We start from the raw sequence: 20,047 nt of genomic DNA, 5'->3' as shown, positions 1-20,047 counted from the left end.
CCAACTTGGGCAAGGCAACCCTGGTACACAACGCTGCTAGACCTATCAGTAGTACCCTGCATCAAATTGCCCAACAGGCCAGATCTGTTGACACAGCACAACCAAAAGATCAGACACCCAGATCCAGCATCGCTGAATCTAGCAATCTGGCTCCTGAAATCCTAGAATTCGGGCACTTACAACTTAGCCAAGAATGTATGGAAGTCATAAAACAAGCCAGAAGGCCATCCACCAGGCACTGCTATGCAAGTAAATGGAAGAGGTTTGTTTGCTACTGCCATATTAATCAAATACAACCATTACACACAACTCCAGAACATGTAGTGGGTTACTTGCTTCACTTACAAAAATCTAACCTGGCTTTCTCTTCCATTAAAATACACCTTGCAGCAATATCTGCATACCTGCAGACTACCTATTCAACTTCCCTATATAAGATACCAGTCATTAAAGCATTCATGGAGGGCCTTAGGAGAATTATACCACCAAGAACACCACCTGTTCCTTCATGGAACCTAAATGTTGTCCTAACTAGACTTATGGGTCCACCTTTTGAACCCATGCACTCCTGCGAAATACAGTTCCTAACCTGGAAGGTGGCATTTCTCATCGCCATTACTTCCCTAAGAAGAGTAAGCGAGATTCAGGCGTTTACAATACAGGAACCTTTTATACAACTACACAAGAATAAGGTTGTCCTAAGGACCAATCCTAAATTTTTGCCAAAGGTTATTTCACCGTTCCATCTAAATCAAACAGTGGAACTTCCAGTGTTCTTTCCACAGCCAGATACCGTAGCTGAAAGGGCACTACATACATTAGATGTCAAAAGAGCATTGATGTATTACATTGACAGAACAAAGAACATCAGAAAGACTAAACAACTATTTATTGCATTTCAAAAACCTCATGCAGGAAACCCAATATCAAAACAAGGTATAGCCAGATGGATAGTTAAATGCATCCAAATCTGCTACCTTAAAGCTAAACGACAGCTGCCCATTACACCAAGGGCACACTCAACCAGAAAGAAAGGTGCTACCATGTCCTTTCTAGGAAACATCCCAATGCAAGAAATATGTAAGGCAGCCACATGGTCTACGCCTCACACATTCACCAAGCACTACTGTGTAGACGTGTTATCCGCACAACAAGCCACAGTAGGTCAAGCCGTATTAAGAACATTATTTCAGACTACTTCCACTCCTACAGGCTGATCCACCGCTTTTGGGGAGATAACTGCTTACTAGTCTATGCAAAACATGCGTATCTACAGCGACAGATGCCATCGAACTGAAAATGTCACTTACCCAGTGTACATCTGTTCGTGGCATCAGTCGCAGTAGATTCGTATGTGCCCACCCGCCTCCCCGGGAGCCTGTAGCAGTTTGGAAGTTACCTTCAACTATTTATATATGTATCATCTCAACCTTAGATAGGTGCATACTTAGTCACTCCATTGCATGGGCACTATTACTACAATTCAACTCCTACCTCACCCTCTGCGGGGAAAAACAATCGAAGATGGAGTCGACGCCCATGCGCAATGGAGACAAAAGGAGGAGTCACTCGGTCCCGTGACTCGAAAGACTTCTTCGAAGAAAAACAACTTGTAACACTCCGGCCCAACACCAGATGGCGAGCTATTGCAAAACATGCGAATCTACTGCGACTGATGCCACGAACAGATGTACACTGGGTAAGTGACATTTTCATTATGCCTAGTTCATGCCGGCTCCATGCATACTGGCATCAGTACTAGTTCCACTAGTGACGAGCAATGATCCAATGCCAGTCTTGGGTCCTGAACTGATGTTGTGCCAGTCCAGCTCAATGCCACACTAGGACATTATGAAAGTGCAACTAGCAGTTTTACGGCCAGGTTTCAATCCAGCACCTTTGTCCCAACAATGCTACCAGCAGAGTTATTCATGCTGCAAGGATACATGCTGTTTTTAGTTCGGATTCGGTCTCTGGGGGTCGCAACACACAATATTGAGGAATGGCAACTGAGTGTTCGTTTTTTTAATTGCTGGCCACAGTGGTATGTCTTCCTCGCAGCCAGAGGCTCTTCCACAAAGTTCATCCACAGTGGGAGAAATGTGTTGCCTGTCGTGGTGCCTGAAACACTGACACCTTGTAAGCTAGATTTTCTGATGTTCTTTAGTTTTTGCTTTAATGAAGCCAGTAAGGTCTTGCAGCAAGCTCAGTGAAAGGTTATTGGTCGAGCCTTTCTTTGTTTACCTAACAAACGTCTTTGTTTAAATCACAGATTGTGATGCATTTTTAAAAAATGTGACTCGGATGTTTTCTTCCACAACCCTTTGTTAAGCCCCAAGGGGGATCTGAACTTGGTCTTGACATTTAACGTGTGTACATCCTTTAGGCCTATGCACAGCTGTCATTTAAGACTCTTAACACTAAAGACCATCTACCTGATGGCCATAACATCAGCACTCTTAGTTAGTAAACTCAGGTGCTTCCATTCCATCCTTTCTACACTGCCTTCTTTCTGGACAAACTGGTACTAAGGACAAGAGAGCCTTCCTACTGAAGGTCGTTGCTCACTTCTACTTTGGCCAAGCTGCCTCATCCCACTGAAAGGATCAGGAGAGGCTTCATTTTCATGACCATACCAGTGCTCTAAAGCCATAACTTGAATGTTAAGCTCTTCAAAGGTTTTTCTAGGGCAAAGAAACAGAACGCTGTGCATAAGATGACCCTGTTGAGGTGGACAGTTTGGGTGGTTTTGAGTGTTAAAGTCTATTACTGACTGGCCAAGAAAGGTGACCTGAATGCCTGTGGGCTCATTCCGCCAGACCCAAGGCTGCTACAACATCTTTGACAAGATGAGTACCGATTCTAGACACCTGCAAGCCTGCAACATGGACTTTGGTGCGTACACTCACAAAGCACTACTGCCTTGAATCACGGATCTGGTGTGAAGGTTACTTCGCCCTCTTGGTTCTGCTGGACGTTTTGGTTTGAGTGAACTCCCCAGAACGTCCACCTTTGGAAGGTACTGCTAGGGTATTTATTCCAAAGGTGAGGGGTCTGCAGTTAGAAGGCCTCCATTGGAATAAATAGGTGCAAGAAACCACTTACAAGCCGCTCTGCGCCACTTCTGGGGCAGTATGGGTGCCACACAACATAGTCTACTGGCTTAAAGGAGCATTGCTGAAGACCTCTATGGATCCAGTCTGGGGACATTCAAAAGGTGAGACATTTGCCCGTAGATAAACCCTCAAAAAGAGCATTACCAAATGTAAGTAATCTCTTTATTACTCATCTGTAAAAATTACATGAAGGAAGTTTATCTTTATTTAATTAAACTCTATTTGGGTGTACAAACTAAACCATGCTCAAAGAAGCAGGAAAAGAATAACATTTTGCACAATTACATAAATTTGGATTATGCCCCATGGTGCATTCGAGAATCTTCTTATATTAATAACATTTGGGTGTACTGTAAATAATTAGATTAGTAGCCTGTTCTTGCCCTGTGTGTTTAGGTGTACCTTGTTATTCCTCTTTGAGTGAATTTTTCATTGTTGGTCTCTCCCCATGAAGATGGCGAAGCCCTTGATATCGAGCCCACGTGATGGGAAGATCAATGATGCCACTGTATGTGCCACAAGCACTCCTATCATGGTTGTGATCTAGATAAACAATGCATTTATCATAGGTGAACAATGATAAGCAGCAGGCAAATAGACTGCCCTTCATCAGCTATTTATTTAATGCACCTTTCTCAACTGCTGTCTTCACTGTGAAGTCAGGCAAAGTATAATACAGGTAGCTGTGCCTTATAACCAGCATTGACAGTGGTTCATACTGCTGCTCTCACTAACATTAGTGCGAATCAAAAACCTCTGAACTTTTTTTTTTCTGGCTCCTGACCTTGAATCGGTAACGAGAACGGTTGGGGGTGGGGGATTGTTGATGATTAATACTGAAGCTTCATTGATAGTTGGACCCAACAACTCTCTCAGATCTAACTTCGAAGTATGAAGGCAGGGTGTCAAATGATAAAAACCCTTACTCCTTTACGTCTTTAAAGCCAACAACATCAATTAAAAGGCATTGTGATAAATGGTCAGATATATGGTATGTAAACCTGTGAGCCATCAGTGGATCTTGCCGAAGCAAGCACCATATCACAGTTCTAAGGAGTCAGATCTGACTAAAGTATACCTTCATCAGATTGAATATTCAGATAATGATACTGATCATGCCCATTGTGTCTAACTGTTCAAAGTAACTTAGATTGGCTTTCCCACTATGAGATTGCGTGCTGCAGTGACCAAAGCCATGACCATACTTGTTCAGAGAGAGTTAAAAATTGTTTGTCTTTCAGTGGGTGCTGAAGTAAAGCAAGAAATGCACATACTAGATATGTCCTCCAGGATAAGAGTAGTATCATTCACCTAGTTCATCTTCTTGCTAGCAACAAGGACAGATTTGTTTGTACAAAATTGTACAGGAGTCTAAAATATATGCATCACAGCAAGTCCCAAATATTTAAACAAAACTATCATAAAATTATGCCTTCCTCAGAATCTTTATGCTGTAATTGGAGCAAATACTGGTACTCAGTGAAAGACTGACAGAATCTAATATCAGACAAATGGTCCTCAGGAGAACTTCAAAACTGAAATATTGGACAGTTCTAAGAGAATCTTCACAAGTTCTTCTGAGGGGGTACAAAAGATTGAATATCTGTGGTATCTCTAGCAAAAAGCTAGTAATGGAAGAAGTTTCATTAAACTAAGGGCTTTAAACTACTATTTCGAAAGAAGAAATAAATCATAAGGAAAGAAGCTAATTGTGAACCTTAGATGACTAAGCACACACAGGTTGAAGATCTCCTTTGCAACTCTAGAGACCTTATCCCTCAACACAAGCAAGATCACATCCTTTGCATCGTTTATGAGGCAGCTATTTATACAGCCGAATGCATCTAAACACAGAGCATTTATTTCTACATTTTCATTTGTAGGCATTTGTTTCTGATAATCTTCAAGTATGTTCACACAATATCTAACCTCAGTGATATCTCATTGAAATTTAAAATATAATTATGTCAACTCTTATGAAAATGAATCTCTGATTTCAGTTTTATCTCAGAGCCTGACAGTCATCAAAACAAGTTTGCTGTAAAAAAAAAAAAAAAAAGAAACAAGACCCTTCAAGAAATCCATAAGATTAAATTCTTAATTCATTAAACCAATTGCAATTCTTTGGAGCAGAATTCATCACTCTTCTCTCCAACTTGAAGGAGTTTCTAAACTCACTTAAGAATTATGTTCTTGTGAATTGTATAGATTCTTATTTGCAGGTTGGGGCGAGCACCATCGAGCCAGCACTGAAGCATGGTTGTTCACCATTAAGAAACCGTGATTCTGGAAACCTCAAGGTATAATCAAGTGTTTGATTGTTGGCACAATGCTAACAGTCTTTAGAGTTGCCCTCTTATTTCCTCGAAGCCTCAGTTCACTATGGTAACTCATGCCTTACTTTCCAGATAAGAAATCACCTTCAAGAACGGACAGTGAAGGGGCTCTGGTCCAAGAATAAAAGACTTAACATCAACGTCCTTGAGTTGTGTGTTTCTCTCCATTCGTTTTTCCATCGATGCTGGAGAAAAAAGTGCTAATAATGATGGAAACGTCACATCCATATATAACATCTGAATATTTGGAAACATTAGACAACACCACTATTTTCAAAGTAACACATTCCCTGCGGAAATGGGCACTAAGAATAAGAGTCCATCAGTCACATCTGCAGATGCTGCAAGTAAAGACTTTGGTGAAGGGCTATCATGAGTGAAAATTCAATCAAGGTTACCTGCAGAAGGCTTGTTTGAGATTGAAGATTATTTATGTAATAGAGGAAAACTTGAAATGCCAACTGTTTACCTTCATAAGTTGCCTCAAACAAACTGAGCGGGATAAGTATATTTTATCGCTTAGTCCGTTGGATAATTCCAGTTTTTACTGCCCATCCAGATGATTCAGGGTTTTCAGCAGATTTGAGCATCTTAAATGTCTGCTCATCCTCATTCTCTCATTGTGTGCCAGGACAGTTTGGTACCCAGTGCTGCTGCAGATGGTGATTAAGCCCTGCACAGAGTTGCAGTTGAATCTCGTCTGTTATCCCGTAACAACAACATAATCTTGCCACTCAATCGAGGGTTTCTACCTTTGTTAGCTTAGTCCTGAATTAAAACAATTAGTCACCCCTCTAGCTGCATGACACTACTTGGATAAGGCAGGCTACTTCCAAACAGGGAACATCTGGCTAAAAATATGAAAAAACGTTTCTGACTGTTCTTTTAAGAAGTTAATTTATCAGTTTCATGCATATCTGCACCATTGGTTTATTCCTGTTAGGACTAAAATATTAATCTTTACAAGTTAAGTTAGGAGCAGTTTTTCAATTCCGAAAAATGGTTAGGTATCTCTCCTGTGAACGTGCTTGCCTCTGAGAAAATAGTGCAATATTTCATAATTATCATTAATATTCCTACCTTCTAGATGTGTTTGCAATGCCTATAATTTAGGTTTTTGGGGGCAGATCATAGATTTGGTGTTGCTTTAGCAAGACACTAGATATTAATGTAATTTACAGCTAATTTTCCAATCTGTTTTTGAGAACCCAGCTCAAGTTCATAAAGACATCTTTCATATATTGACATCTTCGGTCGGAGTACTGGGGTTGCCTATGTATTCAGAAACCTTTAAATTTCAATTAACCAGTTTCGTATATACTGAAATTAAAGCGGTCGTTTATCAATTTATTCTAGTTATTTAGTGACAAACTCAATTGGTTCTGAGGAATTGTTCCACTTAAATGTATTTTTCCATCTTACTCATTAATTTATCATGAGCCCAGGTAAATGCTGCTTGCTAATCTATTTCATTGCATAGGAAAGATTAATTTCAAGTACTTCCCTGCATGTGTGATTTTTCTGGCAGTGGAGTCTTTCATATCATCATCCTACATAGCTGCTGTGCCTGAAGACCCTAGCTTATCCACATGGAGCTCAAAGTGTTGGATGATTAGTAAAAAATAATGTGATGTTCATAGCATGTGGCACTGGAGACATGGTTGTAGAAATATTCTTTCCATACTCATGCCATCTAGTGTTGGTCACAGACGTTTACACATTGTTTTTCTTTGAAAAAGGTTTGGTCATGACATTTCTTGTAACTCCTCCATTAGCCCACAATGTGCCGGGAGAAAGACTGCACCTCAGGTAGTTTTTTCTTCTCCACCGTCTGCTTTGGATGTTGCTGTTCCAGCTCAGTCAGTCTTCTGTGCCAGTCATCAAAAATTCTGCCCCTGCTGCTGAAACATTTGCTACTACATCGGTGACATGCGGGATTCAGCTTTGAACTAACTCACTGTGGTTTTGAGAGTGGCTGTGTTGAAACTCCTTCACAAGTAAAGCCCACCCAAACCAAGAGAGGGTGATGGTGTTCCAAAACTGCAGTTATATTTTTTTTAGACACCAGGTCCTATTATATCGATGACTATAATGAAACTGGTAGGGATAATTGTTTCATGCAAAGCAGTTGTGCAGCATGCACGATTACCACGTACATCCTCTCTAAGAGTGTCTGGCGAGGCAATGGTCACAAGCAGAGGGTGAATGGGAAGATCAAGTGTTGGTGGAACCCAGAACCCAGCACATTCTTCTCGGGTCCCTTAACTGCAAGTGGCTATTACCAGGTACTCCTCACTCTTGGGATGAGACTTTTTGCAGTGATTTGGCAATATGCCGTTTAGGTTCACATTCTGCTTCTAGCAGAGCACGTGCCAGGGTTGAACAGCGATTTTGCAGACCCGTTAAGCAGGGTGCATCAACAAGTCCAGGAAGGGGGGAACAATTGCTAAGTTATTCATGTAGCACCATGGGACCGTCACACGTTGGATCAGTTTCCACGTGGGTTACTACTGGCAAGTGTTTAGTCCCCATTCTCCCCCAACACTCATCAATCACCCCCACCCCCATTGCTGACTCTCCACCCAGGACCCGTTACTGGGCTTGTACTGACCACAGTACAGCCCCAAAACCCTCTCCAGTTACTGCTATGCCGGTACTGATTCCTGTCTCGAAAGATAATCTGGTGCTGATTTTGAACCTTGAGCCAACTTCAGGTCACACTGCCTGATGTTGCGCTATGAAATTGCAAAAGCACAACCAGTCACCATGCACCCTGACTGTAGTCCTGTGCCTCTGCTACGTTTCAGCTACTAGGGAAAGCTACATTATTTTTTGGTTCTGACTCTGATCCTATACCCGGAGCAGCAGGCATCCCAGGATGTTGACGATGATAGAAATGATGGGGATGGCTTACTACGACCTCTTCTCCCCATTTTCATAGTGATGGTGCTTACACCTTGATTTGTAGAATGCTAGCGGGCTTGACACCTCGCCTGAGACAAAGCCTGACTCGCCCCTTGTGCCACCGGGGAAATAAGGTGCCTGATTTGCAGTGGTGGTCTGGAGGGCAGATATTGTATCCACCAGAAAGAGCATTACTGAAGGTAAGTAACTTTTGTATGTGGAGGAGGGGGTGTAACTTTTTTGTTTATTTTGTTAGTTTACATTTCACAAGGTGCACAAGGGGATTTTGAAGCTAGCCACAGAAAATATTTTCAGTTGATTAATCCAAATAGAAAACATTTACATAGTGTAGCTAGTGGCTGTCCTGAAAATATAGCATGGATTCAGTCCACCTGAACCAGAATTTGCTGGTTAGTGTTTTTGGGGAAAAGCCTTTAATATCTTGACAAATCTGAGAGCAGCATATGGGGACTTTTTTGCAGTTTAATTCTAAACACATGTTAACAGGTTTTGCATTTCTTTCCAGTGCTTCAATGATTGCTGCTCTCTTTAGTTTAACCAGCCACTTCAGCAATTGCTGGTGCAGAATGGAATATTTGATTTTGCACTCTTCACCATTACTCTTCACTACCATTGGGGACCCAGTTTACGTTTCCTTTTCAAAACAACAGATACCTGTTTGGATTATAATTTCTCCAGTCAGTAGGAAACGATAATTTATATACTTTTATTTCCTGCTTTAAAATTGTATATTTTAAGTTAAAACTTTGGGCAGAGGAAACATTAATTTCATAATATTGCCTTCGGAAAATTAGTTAATTTAGCTCCAGTCTCTAAAGTTTATGTATTTGTTTTCTAGAAAAGTTATTTATGCATATTTCTCTCTTAGACCGACAGTTTAGATAATGTGATTTAGAGCATTCGGCAATAAATGTACCGCAGCATGAAGTTATTTCAACAATATTCCAATGTGCTATGCATCATTTTTTTTTACAGACTGAATGTGGCTGCCAGTTCACTTCTAAACTGGAAGGAATGTTCAGAGACATGAGTATATCAAATACCACTATGGATGAATTTAGACAGCATCTTCAGACCACTGGGGTACATATGTTCTTTCTGTTAATTTTGTGTATTGCTTTTGAGGTTGTATAGGACAGGGGATTCAGCAGTTGTTTTTTGCTTAAAAATTCTGCCTGTAGATTTGAATGTATACATTAATTTTGTTTATAGCATTATGTGTCACCATACAAGTGAAAAACTGCGTTTGAAACAAGAAAATAATACCCCTAGTTATGACAGGGAGAAGCAAAAAAGTGACATCAAAGGAAGTAGGCGGGCTTAGACGTTGTACAGGTACTGTTGTTTTATGGCAATCGGAAAGCTCCAGGAATAGCTCAGTCTTAAGTTTCTATGTACTTAATAGAAAGTCGGAGTTCTTTTTAATGAAGACACAGGAAGTTCCACATTATAGTTTTTCCACATAGTACTTACTGGGTCTTACCACTCTTAAGTCGTCTTCCATGCTTGACAAATTCAACCACGTTGCCTGCAATCCAAATTTGGCAGGCAGGTGGTACTGAGCCTTTGCTAAAAGGTTGAGGTTTCTGTATTTCAGAAGGTGTGCTGTTCTGTACAGTATCTTTAAGACTAAAGGACTGGTGATGGATAGACATTGTTGGGCATTTTGGGCGTTCAAGTGGTTGCATGATGAAAGGCAACCCCTCCTTGGTTTGGGGGGAGTAATGTCGAAATTTGGTTTTGAATTAGCAGCATTTTTTTTCCAGTATTTTGGAGTACTGTAAGAAATGAGGGCCAACCATGGTCTGCTTTATGGTTTTGTATTGAATGTTAATTTGTATACATTCGTTTTTTATGTTTTGTGCATTTACAGGGGTGTGGAATTTAATAAAATATCTACTTATCCATGGGATGCGTTGCTTCATAAATCTACTGGTCCGGTAAAAAAATATATCCACTTGTCCCTTTGGTGCCCAGTAGTGCGGCAACAACTTATGGCAGAAATCTCATTACAAAAGAGCTCTAATAATACCCTCTCTGATTATGCCGTGGCTCAAAGTATAGTAGGGTTTTAATGCTAGTAATTCCTTTATTTTGCCATTTTGCCTCAAATATATATATATATGTTCGACGGCATGTGTAGCTGCAGATTCACATGCTGTGCACAGTCCGCCATCTGGTGTTGGGCTCGGAGTGTTACAAGTTGTTTTTCTTCGAAGAAGTCTTTTCGAGTCACGAGCCCGAGGGACTCCTCCCATTTCGACTCCATTGCGCATGGGCTTCGACTCCATCTTAGATTGTTTTTTTTCCGCCATCGGGTTCGGACGTGTTCCTTTTCGCTCCGTGTTTCGGGTCGGAAAGTTAGTTAGAATCTCAGAAAAAATCGTCGGTATTGTTTGCGTTCGGTATCGGGTTAGTTAGAACAAATCGACACCGAATTTTGAAGAGCTCCGGTGGCCCTTCAGGGTTTTTTCGATTCCCCCGTTGGAACCTGGTCGGCCCGGCCACATGCGACTTCAAGGCTGATGGAACGGACCCCATTCCGCTTCTGCCCAAAATGCCATAACAAGTATCCGTATACGGAACAGCATCTGGTCTGTAACTTGTGCTTGTCCCCCAAGCACAAGGAGGATACTTGTGAAGCCTGTCGAGCGTTTCGGTCGAGGAAGACGCTGAGAGACCGAAGAGCCAGGAGACTACAAATGGCGTCCACACCGACCGGTCAAGAACGTTTCGAGGAGGAAGAAGAATCTTTCTCCATCCGCGAGTCGGATTCTGAAGAACTCGACGCCGAAGAAACACACCAAACCGTGAGTAAGACGTCGAAAATCAAGACTCACGAGAAGTCCACAAAAGCCCAGGGGACGCCACCGCCAACAGGCCATGGCTTAACCCGAAAACTAGGTGACCGATCCAAGGCACCGAAAAAGGGCATGCTGGTGTCGAAGTCATCCGACTCCGGTCGAGATACCGCCACACAGCAACCTCGGAGCCGAGACAGCGGCTCCGAGAAACTTCGGCACAGAGACAGCGGCACCGAGACACCACGCCGAAAACAAAGAAGGTTTCTTCGGAGCCTAAAAAGACTTCCGAAAAGGTTTCGGTTCCGAAACATCCAGCCTCGGAGCCGAAAACTAGTTCCTATACAGAGGAACAAGGATTAACCTCCCAATTACATAGATTTGGAGAGGAGCTTCAAGCTGTAGAGCCTGACTACACGCAAAGAAGGCTTCATATTCATGAGGACACAGGGAAGATAACCACTCTTCCCCCAATCAATATAAAAAGAAAACTTGCCTTTCAACAAAAGGACAAGCAACCACAGGCAAAAGTGGCAAGGAAAACAACCCCGCCACCGTCTCCACCACCATCAACACATGCATCACCAGCAACAACTCCACCACTGATGCACTCACCAGCTCATACTACAATGAGTCAGGATGTTCCCGATGCATGGGACCTTTACGATGCTCCAGTGTCTGACAACAGCCCAGACTCCTACCCCACAAAACCGTCACCACCTGAGGACAGTACATCCTACACACAGGTGGTCGCAGGGGCAGCCGAATTTCACGTCACCTTACATTCTGAACCAATTGAGGATGACTTTCTGTTTAACACCCTATCCTCCACCCATAGCCAGTACCAAAGCCTTCCCATGCTCCCAGGAATGCTAAGACATTCAAAACAAATATTTCAGGATCCAGTTAAAGGCAGAGCCATAACTCCAAGGGTGGAGAAAAAGTACAAGCCACCGCCAACAGATCCAATCTATATTACAACACAACTAACACCAGACTCAGTAGTTGTCGGGGCAGCTCGTAAGAGAGCCAACTCTCATACCTCAGGAGACACACCACCTCCAGACAAAGAGAGCCGCAAATTTGATGCTGCGGGAAAAAGGGTTGCAGCACAAGCAGCAAATCAATGGCGAATTTCCAATTCACAAGCACTTTTGGCAAGATACGACAGAGCTCATTGGGATGAAATGCAACATTTCATCGAACACTTACCCAAGGAGTTCCAAAAAAGAGCGCAACAGGTGGTAGAAGAGGGACAAAGTATCTCAAATAATCAGATACGGTCTTCCATGGATGCAGCAGATACAGCTGCAAGGACAATAAACACTGCAATCACGATACGAAGGCACGCATGGCTGCGCACTTCAGGGTTCAAGCCGGAAATCCAACAAGCTGTGCTCAATATGCCATTTAATGAACAGCAATTGTTTGGGCCGGAAGTAGACACTGCCATTGAGAAACTCAAAAAAGACACCGATACAGCCAAAGCCATGGGCGCACTCTACTCCCCGCAGAGCAGAGGCACATTTCGAAAAACACCTTTTAGGGGAGGGTTTCGAGGTCAACCCACAGAAACCACAACCTCACAAACAAGGCCTACTTACCAGGGTCAATATCAGAGGGGAGGTTTTCGGGGGCAATATAGAGGGGGCCAATTCCCAAGAAATCGAGAAATTCCAAGGCCCCAAAACTCCTCAAAATAAACAGTGACTCACAAGTCACACAACCCCATCACATAACACCTGTGGGGGGAAGACTAAGCCAATTTTACAAACTTTGGGAGGAAATAACAACAGACACCTGGGTCTTAGCAATTATCCAGCATGGTTATTGCATAGAATTTCACCAATTCCCTCCAAACGTCCCACCGAAAACACACAATATGTCAAAACAACATATAGATCTTCTAGGACTAGAAGTTCAAGCATTGCTGCAAAAGGACGCAATAGAATTAGTGCCAAATCTAGAAAAAAAACACAGGAGTTTACTCACTGTACTTTCTAATACCCAAAAAGGACAAAACTCTGAGACCAATACTAGATCTCAGAATACTAAATACCTACATCAAATCAGACCACTTTCACATGGTCACGTTACAAGACGTAATCCCACTGCTCAAACAGCAAGATTACATGACAACATTAGACCTAAAAGATGCGTATTTCCATATACCAATACATCCTTCACACAGGAAATACCTAAGGTTCGTATTCCAAGGAATACATTACCAATTCAAAGTGTTGCCATTCGGAATAACAACTGCGCCAAGAGTTTTTACAAAATGCCTGGCAGTAGTAGCTGCACATATCAGAAGGCAGCAAATACATGTGTTCCCGTACTTAGACGACTGGTTAATCAAAACCAACACGCTGAGACAATGTTCACAGCACACAAACTACGTCATACAGACCCTTCACAGGCTAGGTTTCTCGATCAACTACGCGAAGTCACACCTTTTGCCGTGTCAAACACAGCAATACTTAGGAGCGACAATCAACGCAGCAAAAGGGATTGCCACTCCAAGTCCACAAAGGGTTAAAACATTTCACAAGGTAATAGAGGCCATGTATCCAACACAAAAGATACAAGTCAAAATGGTAATGAAACTCCTAGGCATGATGTCTTCATGCATAGCCATTGTCCCAAACGCAAGATTGCACATGCGGCCCTTACAACAGTGCCTAGCATCACAATGGTCACAAGCACAGGGTCAACTTCTAGATCTGGTGTTGATAGACCGCAAACATACATCTCGCTTCTATGGTGGAACAGTACAAATTTAAACCGAGGGCGGCCTTTCCAAGACCCAGTGCCACAATACGTCATAACGACGGATGCTTCCATGACAGGGTGGGGACCACACCTCAATCAACACAGCATCCAAGGACAATGGGACATACATCAGAGGCAGTTTCACATATATCACTTAGAACTGTTAGCAGTATTTCTAGCGCTGAAAGCATTTCAACCCATGATAACCCAAAAATACATTCTTGTCAAAACAGACAACATGACAACAATGTATTATCTAAACAAACAAGGAGGGACACACTCAACACAGTTGTGCCTCCTAACACAAAAAATATGGCATTGGGCGATTCACAACCACATTCGCCTAATAGCACAATTTATTCCAGGGATTCAGAACCAGTTGGCAGACAATCTCTCTCGAGATCACCAACAAACCCACGAATGGGAAATTCACCCCCAAATACTAAACAATTACTTTCAAATTTGGGGAACACCTCAAATAGATCTATTTGCAACAAAAGAAAACTCAAAATGCCAAAACTTCGCATCCAGGTACCCACAAGATCAATCCCAAGGCAATGCTCTATGGATGAACTGGTCAGGGATATTTGCGTACGCTTTTCCCCCCTCTCCTTCCATATCTAGTAAACAGGTTGAGTCAAAACAAACTCAAACTCATACTAATAGCACCAACATGGGCAAGGCAACCTTGGTACACAACACTACTAGACCTTTCAGTAGTACCTCATGTCAAACTACCCAACAGACCAGATCTGTTAACACAACACAAACAACAGATCCGACATCCAAATCCAGCATCGTTGAATCTAGCAATTTGGCTCCTGAAATCCTAGAATTCGGGCACTTAGACCTCACACAGGAATGTATGGAGGTCATAAAACAAGCTAGAAAACCTACCACTAGACACTGCTATGCAAATAAGTGGAAAAGATTTGTTTATTACTGCCATAATAATCAAATTCAACCTTTACACGCATCTGCAAAAGAAATAGTAGGATACTTACTACATTTGCAAAAATCTAACCTAGCTTTCTCTTCCATTAAAATACATCTTACGGCAATTTCTGCTTACCTACAAATTACGCACTCAATTTCATTGTTTAGGATACCAGTCATAAAGGCGTTTATGGAAGGCCTAAAGAGAATTATCCCACCAAGAACACCACCAGTTCCTTCATGGAACCTCAACATTGTCCTAACACGACTCATGGGTCCACCTTTTGAGCCCATGCACTCTTGTGAAATGCAATACTTAACGTGGAAAGTTGCATTTTTAATTGCCATCACATCTCTAAGAAGTGTGAGTGAAATTCAAGCATTTACCATTCAAGAACCATTTATTCAAATACACAAAAATAAAGTTGTTCTACGGACCAATCCTAAATTTTTACCAAAAGTAATCTCACCGTTCCACCTAAATCAAACGGTAGAATTACCAGTGTTCTTCCCACAGCCAGATTCGGTAGCCGAAAGAGCACTACATACATTAGACATCAAAAGAGCACTAATGTACTACATTGACAGAACAAAACTAATTCGAAAGACAAAACAATTATTTATCGCCTTTCAAAAACCTCATACAGGAAATCCAATTTCAAAACAAGGCATTGCTAGATGGATAGTTAAGTGCATTCAAACCTGCTATCTTAAAGCTAAAAGAGAACTGCCTATTACACCAAAGGCACACTCAACCAGAAAGAAAGGTGCTACCATGGCCTTTCTAGGAAATATTCCAATGAACGAAATATGTAAGGCAGCAACATGGTCTACACCTCATACATTTACCAAGCACTACTGTGTAGATGTGCTAACTGCACAACAAGCAACAGTAGGTCAAGCTGTATTAAGAACATTATTTCAAACTACTTCAACTCCTACAGGCTGAACCACCGCTTTTGGGGAGATAACTGCTTACTAGTCTATGCACAGCATGTGTATCTGCAGCTACACATGCCATTGAACGGAAAATGTCACTTACCCAGTGTACATCTGTTCGTGGCATTAGTCGCTGCAGATTCACATGCGCCCACCCGCCTCCCCGGGAGCCTGTAGCCGTTTAGAAGTAGATCTTAAACATTTGTAAATATATTACTTAAAACTTTATTATGTACATACGCATTCACTCCATTGCATGGGCACTATTACTAGCATACACAACTCCTACCTCACCCTCTGCGGGCAAAACAATCTAAGATGGAGTCGACGCCCATGCGCAATGGAGTCGAAATGGGAGGAGTCCCTCGGTCTCGTGACTCGAAAGACTTCTTCGAAGAAAAACAACTTGTAACACTCCGAGCCCAACACCAGATGGCGGACTGTGCACAGCATGTGAATCTGCAGCGACTAATGCCACGAACAGATGTACACTGGGTAAGTGACATTTTCCATATTGGGGCCGGAGGTGTGATAAGCAATAGTTCCAGGGTTGGAATGCCCTTTCGAGTAGGTGCAAACATAGTAATTTAGAGCTCTTCTGCAATCTTTACCCATACTGGCAAAAGTTGTAAATTTATACCTGAAAAGGGCAAAAGTCAAACTTCCAGGGTTGGGGGGAAAAAAGTGGTGTTGTAAATGCTCAACAGATTTTTGCTTGAGCGAATCTAGTCAAGCGTGTTTGCTTGTGCTAAAATGCAGTTCACAAATATTTTCTAGGAGTACGATTTCACGACCTGCTTTTGTGAATTAATGATAGGTGTAACTCTGTACTAATGCAAGGGCATATTCCATGGGCACACTTTTGTGTCTTTCATATTAAAACTCTGGTTTCAATGTGAGTGACAGCATTCTGCTCTTTTACAAGGAGCATATCGGCACCCAAAGTAGTTTTGTTCAGTGTCAGGAAATACTGTGGCAATGTGTGCTTTTTGAGACCAAAAAATCTTTTTAGCAGTGTTTGTTATAATGTGGGCCCGGCAGCTCCTACAACAATAACATTTTACAAAATCCTTGCCTAAACAAGGCACACATTCAGAAAACCAAACGGCTGTCCACCAATGTCGAACAGATTGGCTTTGTCATTGCTAGTTTATTTTCATGTTTCCAAAATCTTGTTACACTGGTATTCCATTATTTTTTTAAAATTCTAGCATGCATCAACACGTACTAAATGATGCAAATTTTTTTTTCCTAGTTGCATTTCCCGTGAACATTATATTTGAAAGCAAAAAATCATCAATCTTGCTTTCAAGCTTCTACAGGTGTTTACATCTAATCAGAGCATTCTGGGAGCATTAAATGTGCCTCATTTTGCAAATGTGTACACATGTTTATACTGGGCCTCTGTCAGTAGTGCAGTCCAAGCTTACAATATTTCCTTAGAGTGCTCACCGTAATAATAGTCTTTGCCTTAATGAACCATAAATACAAGTTTGAACCACATTAACATGGACACAAATATTACCTTAACTTCAGACAATGCCCTTCCCCGATCCATAGTGTGGTACTGTAAACTGGCTGCCAAAGGGTTTGTTCTGCAGAGGGTTGGGCCTGCGTTCCAAAGGACAAAACAAATATGAAAACTTGTTGTCCTTGACCCCAAACAATATAACCTGGGCATCGAACTATAGGAATTCTACACTCCTGAATATGTATGTTTTAACTGAATGCCATATGTTGCTTATATAAAACATATTATGCTCCTATGAACAGTTTAAAAAATGTGAAGCTAGCCTTATCGACACATCTGTTTAGCTATACTTGGTATTTTAAATTTCACAAATGAGAAGAGAAGAACGGGAAATGTTAGGCAAAAGCTTGAAAGACTGCTTGGTAGAGCGTAAGAGAAATTAAAAGAAAGAATTAGAGAGCTGCAGAGAGAGAGAAGTAGGAGAAAGACCAGGAGAGTGAAACCGTGATAGAAACATGTAACCACAGTAAGGGAAACTGATTTAATTAGAGCAAGAGACAGGGAGAGGGAGTGTGAAAGTGTGCAAGCCATTTTCTACAGCAGCGGAGAAGCCAAGAACGTGCAGCAGAGTACTATAAATGGAAGCTGATTGCCCTCCATCATCTGCAGCCTGATGGTTATGTGACCTGTGGAGTAACCATCCATGTGACCCCATAATCATACCTCACAGCCTTAGCACCACACATGGAAGGTTAAAATTGCCTGGCACTGCCGAAGTGGACAAAGCAACTTATCTCATAAGCTCATGCAACTCCAAGATATTTTGGGACCTGCTGCAACCTGCCTTGTATCTCCCCAGTGGCATAGTCAGCGAATCCCAGAGCCCTACCACAGTAAATAAAAGTTTATAACCCACAAATCAGTGCAAAAGTAGTCCACTAGTTCACCCCAGCAAGAACCCTCTCCTCTGCAGCCATGAAACTAGAGTACCTCGTCAGCGGCTCTTCATCAGCCTGTTCTTTACCAGTCCCCACAGTCCTCTCACTCCTATGGGATGTCCCATTTCCCAGGTGTCTTCAGCGAAGGTCCATTGTGGAGAAGGGCATTGGCTATTTAAGCTTTATTAGGACTGGACAATGACATATGCCCAGAACCACTGCCTCTCCAGTAATCCATATACCCCATGTACCTTGTCTGTCTTGCACCACAACACATACAACACTCATCAAGAACTTGTAAACACAAATGCCACATACATCTAGCATAAAAAAACCTTTCTCACATTTCTCTGATTAACGCAGGCTTACACCAGCAGAACAAATCCTCCAATTCATTCCAATCAGTACATTCGCTCTAGTCCTCCATACAGCTCACATTGCAGATGTAGCTACATGACCTGGGCACACGTCGTCTCACATACATACATACATACATACATACATACATACATACATACGAACTAACAGGGCACCAGAGTACCTCAAGGGTCTTGCTGGGACATAAAATGAGATATGTTGCCCGAGGCATTTGGGGCCCTTGTTATAAAGGGCTTTATGAGTCATACATAGGGTCTTAAAGTTGATCCACTGCTTTATAGGAAGCCAGTGCGGAGAAGCGAAAGCAGGTTTGGCCGATGTATGTCTAGGGGTATTTTTAAGTAGACGAGCGGCTGCATTTTGCACTACCTGTAGTCTCCTTGTGACATAGCCAGGGGAACTAAGAAAGAGGGAATTGCCATAATCCAGACGTGACAATATCAAAGCCTGGATAAGAAGTCTTCTGGCGAGGAAATGCAGAAGTTGGAGAATTTTCCTCATGGTTCTTAAGAGGCCAAAGCAGGATGAGGCGAAGTTTTTGGATTGATAATCCATCGTAAAATGTGGGTCAAGCCAAAAACGAGGCTCTTTACATGGTCTTTAGGAGGTGGGAGAATTTTAAGATCCTCTGGAAGTAATGTAGGAGAGTTAGAAAGGGCAGAATTGCCTACACTCATTACTTCTGGTTTCCCATCATTGAGCTTGAGTTTGGATTCTGGCATCCATCTGGCTACATCTGCCAACATCCTGTGTCATCACCTGCTTCCTGCCATTTCAGTCCTACTTAAACGAATATGAGTGACTGAACCTCCAGGCCTGCATCATCTGCTTACCTGGCAGATGAAATAACTTCCTCTTATGGACAATGAGACACCAGGATAGTGCGCGACTAGAAACAAAAAACTGGCAGTAAGATAAAAATAAAAGCCAAGCCTTCATCTATGCGCCAGGATCTTGAACAACATTCCCACCAACATCAGAACTTCCCCCAGCCCTTCTACAGTTATTAAAGGAACTGAACACCAACTCACTCGGAAAACAATGTTTACTCAGTGTATCTCACCAATTTAGAGTCTTCCATTAGTCTTTTAATACCCCCCCCAGTGGGCTATACCAGCCTTTATCAAGGGAGGGAGACCTTGATACCAGTATAGCCCAGCTACAGAGGTATATAAGGCTATTAGGACATTTTACCACTAGAGGGCAGAATGTTCCTATTCTTTGTAAATTTTGAATCCTGTTGTGTGGGGTGGTTTATCAGCTAGGTTTTCACTTTAGAAATGGCCATACATACAAGCACTGTAGTTTGCACTGAAACCCCTCAAGCTGCTGATTGTCGAGTAGGCTTTTATACAAAAAAGGTATTAAAAGTTTTTAGAGCAGATCAGCTGGTATTGCTTGTGTAAAGTTCAGAATGATAGGTCTGAATGAGCAT

The 20,047-nt window shown here is 42.1% G+C and overlaps 1 protein-coding gene across 1 annotated transcript in view; it reads left to right on the top strand.

Moving 5' to 3' along the window:
* The window catches only part of CUL3 (cullin 3), a 335,007-nt gene that overhangs the window by 170,267 nt on the left and 144,693 nt on the right, over positions 1 to 20,047 (top strand). The window contains exon 10 of the mRNA XM_069213488.1: positions 9,353 to 9,460. Within this exon, the coding sequence (XP_069069589.1) occupies positions 9,353 to 9,460 (108 nt within the window). The remainder of the gene's footprint in view (positions 1 to 9,352; positions 9,461 to 20,047) is intronic.

This window comes from Pleurodeles waltl, chromosome 11 (genome assembly GCF_031143425.1).
Source record: "Pleurodeles waltl isolate 20211129_DDA chromosome 11, aPleWal1.hap1.20221129, whole genome shotgun sequence".
In the NCBI taxonomy this organism is placed as follows: domain Eukaryota; kingdom Metazoa; phylum Chordata; class Amphibia; order Caudata; family Salamandridae; genus Pleurodeles; species Pleurodeles waltl.
Note: the sequence above shows the minus strand (reverse complement) of the source record. Positions and strands in the feature narration are given on the sequence as shown.